At 38.9% G+C, this 9,424-nt stretch overlaps 1 protein-coding gene across 1 annotated transcript in view; it reads right to left on the bottom strand.

Annotated features, from left to right (window-relative positions):
* Positions 1 to 2,991: 2,991 nt before the first annotated feature.
* Positions 2,992 to 9,424, bottom strand: part of LOC135089531 (uncharacterized) — a 115,858-nt gene continuing 109,425 nt past the window's right edge. The window contains exon 6 of the mRNA XM_063985179.1: positions 2,992 to 4,419. Coding sequence (XP_063841249.1) covers positions 4,299 to 4,419 — 121 coding nt within the window. The 3' untranslated portion in view covers positions 2,992 to 4,298. The remainder of the gene's footprint in view (positions 4,420 to 9,424) is intronic.

The raw sequence follows: 9,424 nt of genomic DNA, 5'->3' as shown, positions 1-9,424 counted from the left end.
GCTATTTTCATGCTAACTGCTCTTCTGATCTTGCTAACTGCATGCCTCCTTTCCTTCCGCGGCCTCGCTGCACAAGACTTTCTTCTTTCTCTCACCCCTATTCTGTCCACCTCTCTAACGCAAGAGTTAACCAGTATTCTCAATCATTCATGCCTTTCTCTGGTAAACTCTGGAACTCCCTGCCTGCTTCTGTATTTCCACCTTCCTATGACTTGAATTCCTTCAAGAGGGAGGTTTCAAGACACTTATCCACCAATTTTTGACCACTGCTTTGACCCTTTTATGTGATTGGCATTTCAGTGGGCATTTTTTTTATTAGATTTTTGTTGCCCTTGGCCAGTATCTTTCCTACATAAAAAAAAATATATATATATATATATATATATATATATATATATATATATATATATATATATATATATATATATATATATATATATATATATATATATATATATATATATGGTGGTCCCCGCAGGCGCGAGTGTTTTGTTTCAGCCTTACAGTGCTTACGACCTTTAGCCAGAGACCACGTCGCTCTTAGTCAACAGCTCTCCTTTCCTGTCTTTTTTTTTCTTTAGTATACAAGAGGTGATGACCCCTAAGTCCAAAAAAGCCAATAGAGGAAAACCAGCTGGACCAATAACGAAATCTTCTTTTCTCATTCAGTGAATATATAAGGAAAGAAGTAGCCTAAAGGGATTCACTCACTCAGAGGCAAAAAGAAGGTAAATGAGATACAGTAACAAGAGGACACAGTAAGGCCCAAGGTCATCATAGTTACAGAGCTGCATTTCCCACTGGCTAAATAACACTGTAATTATTACTTTAATTGCTAGCGTCGGTGCATCACTCCTTCCCGTGTGGATCTTCAAGACATCTGACCAAATCTATCACAAATAACATTCCTGCAGGTCTTGTCTATCATTTTTTCTAGCAGCTCAGAGTCATCCAGTTCACCGAGAACATCCGTACGGGGTGTATAATTATTGAGGTGGCTGACTTGGGCTCGACGGTTGGCCTTATTTGCTTGTTTAGCCTACTTTTAGCCTAAACAGAAGTTTAAGCACCATCCGGACTAGTCCTAACTTTCCGGTCCCGTAAGTACAGGCTCATCATGGTTCCTGAATCAAAGCACGACACTAAGCTTAACGTTTTGGCCGAGTGTTATCTTTTAACTTAAGAATCATTGTTAATATCGTTCTAGTGAACGAGGGCAAGTCAGACTAAGTGAAGGAAAATCACGAAGTGAGGCACAAAACATTAGTAAAGTTTCACTCCCGACTTTATTACAATAAATTTATGGAATCAAGTTACAGAAAATACTTTATAGATATTAAAACACTCCGGTTACAAGGGATAAAATCACTAGCAAATAAACAAGGAAAATACATTATCGTAAACAAACTGGCATCTCAACAACCTACGATAACTAACTGCAGCACGGCAGAATCAATCACCACTTCCAATAATAACCTAGTCCCAATTCATCCACGGCAGTATTAATTAACTTGACACCCAAAACAAATACCCAGCCACTGACAAACCCCGACAAAACCTACCCAACCACTGACACAAGGACATCTAAATTGCCGCAAAAAATATAACGATTGACAAGAATAATAACGCTCGAAAGAAAAATAATTACACCCTAACAGCTAAGATATACATGATTATATTGTAACTGAAAGTATCCGAGATTAATAATATCGGGCTAATTGGGTAACCTGCTTTATGTATTTCTGGTGTAGCCTTACTGGTAATATACTTTAAATTTTTAAACTATACTTAATGAACAACACAACAGGTTTTATGATGTTACTTTACCCTACCTTGAAACCTTTACTTTGGTTACTTTGGTAACAAGGTAACATGTCCGATCATAAAGAAAATAAATAAATAAATAAATAATAATAATAATAATAATGATAATAATAATAATAATAATAATAATAATAATAATAATAATAAATAAATAAATAAATAAATAAATAAAACTATTTGGTAGTGCTACTGCGAATTTTATTTACAGGAACTGAGGTCTCCTGGGATTATGAAATTCATGGGTGTAGTTCGTGTTTAATAAAAAGGGGTGGGTGCAATTGGGAGGTCAAAATGACAACTCACTTTCTCACAAAACAAATTTATTTTATTACTATTTAATCATGATTAATTCACAATTTAATTCACATGACCTTAAGGGATCAAGAACAGAGAAAACTGTATATCCAAAATTCATCCACATACCTCCACCTAAACTGATAGGCAATCCTGCCTCCCCCACCCCACCTGGTGTAATGGTGAGGTGGTAATGGTGAGGTGCCCACAGATCGTCGCTCACAATCTACACATCTTGATACCACGATATCATAATCATAACCCACCACCCCCAAAAAAAAGGCCACAGTTAAGCGATATGGTTGACTGACCGGCCTTTATTTACTATGCAGCATTACCCTATCCGCCATTTTACTTCTCTTGACGACAGATGAACCAGGTTCGAGACACGAATTACACTAACACACCGACCACCAAATGCGCACTGGTCTTCACAAGGCGTTACTTCCTCAACACTACCCCTTAACATGGTCTCGAGAATGCACTCAACTAAACATTAATAAGACAGAGGAGAGGTGAGGTGGTGTACAAACAGGACGGAGGAGGGCAGCACTTCTCTGCCCTGCACGCCACGCTATATATATATATTTCATATTTCACTCATAATAATCACTTCAACACACTTTACTTCACCCCCAAATTACTGTCACTGTCTTCCGTAACACACACACACACACACACACACACACATACATTATATATATATATATATATATATATATATATATATATATATATATATATATATATATATATATATATATATATATATATATATATATATATATATATATATATATATATATATATATATATATATATATATATATATATATATATATATATATATATATATATATACTGGCATACATTGGCTCAACTTTAAATTTTGGCAATTCCATGCAAAACGGAGGAGAGGTGAGAGGAGGGCCGCACATCTCTGTCCCGGCACGCCAACCCGGCGTCCCTCTCGGCCGTCTGGCTTGAGAGTTGCCTCAGTAACATTTAACTCAATCTCTTCTCTCCATTGTTATACAGCATTAGGATCTATCACCCCAGTATTGAAATCAATCAGGGAATATGGAAAAAAATAAATAAATAGTTGGAGGGCAAAAATAATTTCTGGGGTCTTTTTTTTTTTTTTTTTTTTAATAATTTCCCTTTGGAGTGATTGATGTCTGTTCCCACCTAGTCAGTTGAGGCATTAATTTTGTACTCCTCAACCAAATGAGTTATTAGATAAACGCGTCAGCGGATCATTTAACACTGAGAAGGCAAGGAGGGCGGCCTTACATATACAATATTCCTGTGGACCGACAGGCAAATAATTTTTGGTAATCATAATCAAACAATTTTTTTTTTTTTTTTACGTACAGATAATCTTATTGAGGTTATCCTCCAATCTAATACGTGATTTACTTTAGCAAACCCCCGTTAAATCTCTTAAATTGACGTTTATCATTAAGGATTTCTGTTTTGTTTAAGTAATATTAAAGGGAGTTGTTTTATCAAACAAACATGACAATATTTGAAATCTTGAAATTATTTTTAACTTGAAATCTTAAAAGTTCTAATCGATGCCTAAATATTATTATTATTATTATTATTATTATTATTATTATTATTATTATTATTTTTTTTTTTTTTTTTTTTTGTTTTTTGTTTAACATTAGTTTTAACGTAAGTAACATTTTTAAAATGGTATTAAAATTAAGATTCTAATTATAGTCAAGAAATAATAAATCAGAGGAAGAAAACAGAGCAAAGAAATCAAGTCTTTAAAAGAATGAGGAATACGAGTATAATAACGAAATAATATTGATAATAGTAGTAGTAGTAGTAGTAGTAGTAGTAGTAGTATTGATAACAGTAATAATATAATAATGATAAAAATCATAAATAAATAAACTAATTAATTAATAATAATAATAAATAATAATAATAATAATAATAATAATAATAATAATAATAATAATAATAATAATAATAAATTATTTGTTATCAATAGTTAATAATCCAGAGCTACCAATTTTATAATAATGTATCATTCATACAACGAAACCTTATTATTAATAACAGGATCTTTTCTAGTCCTCCTCCTCCACCTACTCCTTGTCTTCATCATCTTATCCATCAACATCCTCATCGTCTTCATATTCATCAGCGTCATCATCATTTTCTTACTCATCGTCATCATCGTTTTCTTCATCACCATCATCGTCATCATCATCATCATCATCATCATCATCATCAGAATTACATGGACTGGAATATGGCAGAAAACACCACTCGTCAGGGACCCTGTATCGGAGAAATCAAGGGTAATTAGAAGCACCGCTCTCTCTCTCTCTCTCTCTCTCTCTCTCTCTCTCTCTCTCTCTCTCTCTCTCTCTCTCTCTCTCTCTCTCTCTCTCTCTCTCTCTCTCTCTCTCTCATATGCACACACACCACTCATTCACTTAGTCTCTCTCTCTCTCTCTCTCTCTCTCTCTCTCTCTCTCTCTCTCTCTCTCTCTCTCTCTCTCTCTCTCTCTCTCTCTCTCTCTGTGTGTGTGTGTGTGCGTGTATATATATATATATATATATATATATATATATATATATATATATATATATATATATATATATATATATATATATATATATATATATATATATATATATATATATATATATATATATATATATATATATATATATATATATATATATAGTATTATTATTTTTCACACACACACACACACACACACACACACACACACACACACACACGGCATGGTGGCGCAATGGTTAGCGATTCCGATACACAATCGGGATGTCCCGGGTTCGATTCCCGGACCAGGTCAAAAATCCCGAAGCCGATGCGCTGTAGAGCTGAGAGTCAGGTGTATATGACAGCTATGATGGAGTCGGTTGGCCCGGTGAGTGTGCCGTTGTCTAGATACCAAACCTTGAATTGGGAACGTAGGTTTTGTATGACAGGGTCAATAGCGAGAGAGGGTCTCCCTGTTAGATGCCTCTGCCGGATCTGATGAAAAGCGGAGTCAGCTGAGCGTATGTTTGTCAAATTAATGGAACTGCTGAAGGCCATCTTCGACTGACCTGGGAAAGGACAGCTCGTGTAACAGAGCTGAAGACGCTGGAGAGGTCTACTTTTACGAGTAGCTCATCACTACCTCAGTTGGTGTGTGTATACTTGCGCGCGGCGTGAACGGCAGCCTCGCAGCCGAGAGGAGCACCTGCGTCTGCTTGGGTAAGAATAAGTTGGCCTGAAAGGGATGCGGTTAAGTGTTCAGCGACAAGTCTTCCAGTTAGGCGGCGATAGGAATTTCCTATAGTGATTGGTCAGAGCCTACCATGCTTCTTTCTGATGGCAATAATACGCGCCAAAAGAAGGCGTTTCTCAGGGAGTCAGAGATGTGGTCTGCGGCAGAGCAGCTTCATAAGACAGTTAAAGCCGAGAGCGGTTTCTCTGCTGGGTATAAGCGCGTGGTGGTGAGGGAAGCAGAGGAAGAGTTGTAAGCCATGTTACTAGGTTGGTGAAAGCATAGGTGAGTGGTGACCCAACATCACAGTATATACTGTATTGCCAAGGAAGAAGAAAGAAGAAAAAAAAAAGAAAGAAGACGAAATAAGGAACAAGAAAGAAGAGAAAAGACAGAATAAGAAGAAAAAATAAATGAAGAACTAGAGAGAATAAGAAGCGGTCATACTGACCGGGAAAGGGAAGGTAATTAGAACTTGATACCGAGGGAGCCGAGAAAACACAAACAAGAACTCAGGACATACGCAATCCACAGGAAGACAGGCCATAAAACCTGGGAAGGCACCCTGGGTCAAAAAAGGATTAACGGTAATGATGTAGGGGATGAAGTAGAGAAAGTGACTGAAAGGAAAAGTAAAAGTAGGTCAGGAGGCGTGAAGATGAGTGAAGCACCAGGAAGGACAAGTCAGCCTAAAGAAAAATACCCACACCCACTTACGCTCCTCCTCCAAATTGTCCTTACCCTTTCACTGGCGTCTGTATCAAGCACCACGCCTGTGGGCGGATCATATGCGTAAATGAGCAATGTGAACGGTAGATATGTAAAATGTTATGTAAATAAAAATAATTTTCTGAAGGAAATAGGCAGTCCCAAACGACTGTATACTATAGCGTGTTACAGTGGAATAATTATGTAGCAGAGAGTAGCAGACAGAAAGTCAGAGGTTCCGGACGGCCTGACCAGAGAAGGCTCAAGATGAACGGAATAATTTAAAAGTACGTGGAATTTGAAAGCGTAATACAGTCTATAAATCAATAATTATTCTACTAAAGGAGGAGTAGAATGCTTATTTGATGTTTTATGTTTGGTATGATTGGTTTGCATGGTGTACGCAGATTTATTTGATTATGGAATTTTTTTTTTTTTTATGTAGGAAGGACACTGGCCAAGGGCAACAAAAATTCAATGAAAAAAAAATGCCCACTGAAATGCCAGTCCCATAAAAGGGTCAAAGCAGTGGTCAAAAATTGATGAATAAGTGTCTTGAAACCTCCCTCTTGAAGGAATTCAAGTCATAGGAAGGTGGAAATACAATAGCAGGCAGGGAGTTTCAGAGTTTACCAGAGAAAGGGATGAGTGATTGAGATTACTGGTTAACTCTTGCGTTAGAGAGGTGGACAGAATAGGGGTGAGAGAAAGAAGAAAGTCTTGTGCAGCGAGGCCGAGGGAGGAGGGGAGGCATGCAGTTAGCAAGATCAGAAGAGAAGTTAGCATGAAAATAGCGGTAGAAGACAGCTAGATATGCAACATTGCGGCGGTGAGAGAGAGGCTGAAGACAGTCAGCTAGAGGAGAGGAGTTGATGAGACGAAAAGCTTTTGATTCCACCCTGTCTAGAAGAGCAGTATGAGTGTAACCATCCCAGACATGTGAAGCATACTCCATACATGGACGGATAAGACCCTTGTACAGAGTTAGCAGCTGGGGGGGTGAGAAAAACTGGCGAAGACGTCTCAGAACACCTAACTTCATAGAAGCTGTTTTAGCTAGAGATGAGATGTGAAGTTTCCAGTTCAGATTATAAGTAAAGGACAGACCGAGGATGTTCAGTGTAGAAGAGGAGGACAGTTGAGTGTCATTGAAAAAGAGGGGATAGTTGTCTGGAAGGTTGTGTCGAGTTGATAGATGGAGGAATTGAGTTTTTGAGGCATTGAACAATACCAAGTTTGCTCTGCCCCAATCAGAAATTTTAGAAAGATCAGAAGTCAGGAGTTCTGTGGCTTCCCTGCGTGATATGTTTACCTCCTGAAGGGTTGGACGTCTATGAAAAGACGTGGAAAAGTGCAGGGTGGTATCAGCGCAGGAGTGGATAGGACAAGAAGTCTGGTTTAGAAGATCATTAATGAACAATAAGAAGAGAGTGGGTGACAGGACAGAACCCTGAGGAACACCACTGCTAATAGATTTAGGAGAAGAACAGTGACCGTCTACCACAGCAGCAATAGAACGGTCAGAAAGGAAACTTGAGATGAAGTTACAGAGAGAAGGATAGAAACCGTAAGAAGGTAGTTTGGAAATCAAAGCTTTGTGCCAGACTCTATCAAAGGCTTTTGATATGTCCAAGGCAACAGCAAAAGTTTCACCAAAATCTCTAAAAGAGGATGACCAAGACTCAGTAAGGAAAGCCAGAAGATCACCAGTAGAGCGGCCTTGACGGAACCCATACTGGCGATCAGATAGAAGGTTGTGAAGTGATAGATGTTTAAGAATCTTCCTGTTGAGGATAGATTCAAAAACTTTAGATAAGCAGGAAATTAAAGCAATAGGAAGGTAGTTTGAGGGATTAGAGCGGTCACCCTTTTTAGGAACAGGTTAAATGTAAGCAAACTTCCAGCAAGAAGGAAAGGTAGATGTTGACAGACAGAGCTGAAAGAGTTTGACTAGGCAAGGTGCAAGCACGGAGGCACAGTTTCGGAGAACAATAGGAGGGACCCCATCAGGTCCATAAGCCTTCCGAGGGTTTAGGCCAGCGAGGACATGGAAAACATCATTGCGAAGAATTTTAATAGGTGGCATGAAGTAGTCAGAGGGTGGAGGAGAGGAAGGAACAAGCCCAGAATCGTCCAAGGTAGGGTTTTTAGCAAAGGTTTGAGCAAAGAGTTCAGCTGTAGAAATAGATATGATAGCAGTGGTGCTATCTGGTTGAAGTAGAGAAGGGAAAGAAGAAGAAGCAAAGTTATTGGAGATATTTTTGGCTAGATGCCAGAAATCACGAGGGGAGTTAGATCTTGAAAGGTTTTGACATTTTCTGTTAATGAAGGAGTTTTTGGCTAGTTGGAGAACAGACTTGGCATGGTTCCTGGCAGAAATATGAAGTGCATGAGATTCTGGTGATGGAAGGCTTAAGTACCTTTTGTGGGCCACCTCTCTATCATGTATAACACGAGAACAAGCTGTGTTAAACCAAGGTTTAGAAGGTTTAGGACGAGAAAAAGAGTGAGGAATGTACGCCTCCATGCCAGAGACTATCATCTCTGTTATGCGCTCAGCACACAAAGACGGGTCTCTGACACGGAAGCAGTAGTCATTCCAAGGAAAATCAGCGAAATACCTCCTCAGGTCCCCCCAACTAGCAGAGGCAAAACGCCAGAGGAACCTTCGCTTAGGGGGATCCTGAGGAGGGATTGGAGTGATAGGACAAGATAAAGATATGAGATTGTGATCGGAGGAGCCCAACGGAGAAGAAAGGGTGACAGCATAAGCAGAAGGATTAGAGGTCAGGAAAAGGTCAAGAATGTTGGGCGTATCTCCAAGACGGTCAGGAATACGAGTAGGGTGATGCACCAATTGCTCTAGGTCATGGAGGATAGCAAAGTTGTAGGCTAGTTCACCAGGATGGTCAGTGAAGGGAGAGGAAAGCCAAAGCTGGTGGTGAACATTGAAGTCTCCAAGAATGGAGATCTCTGCAAAAGGGAAGAGTGTCAGAATGTGTTCCACTTTGGAAGTTAAGTAGTCAAAGAATTTCTTATAGTCAGAGGAGTTAGGAGAGAGGTATACAGCACAGATAAATTTAGTATGAGAATGACTCTGTAGTCGTAGCCAGATGGTGGAAAACTCGGAAGATTCAAGAGCGTGGGCACGAGAGCAGGTTAAGTCATTGCGCACATATACGCAGCATCCAGCTTTGGATCGAAAATGAGGATAGAGAAAGTAGGAGGGAACAGAAAAGGGGCTACTGTCATTTGCCTCAGACACCTGAGTTTCAGTGAGGAAAAGAAGATGAGGTTTAGAAGAGGAGAGGTGGTGTTCTACAGATTGAAAA

This window comes from Scylla paramamosain, chromosome 33 (genome assembly GCF_035594125.1).
Source record: "Scylla paramamosain isolate STU-SP2022 chromosome 33, ASM3559412v1, whole genome shotgun sequence".
Lineage (NCBI taxonomy): Eukaryota > Metazoa > Arthropoda > Malacostraca > Decapoda > Portunidae > Scylla > Scylla paramamosain.
This window is presented reverse-complemented; position numbering and strand designations above follow the sequence as displayed.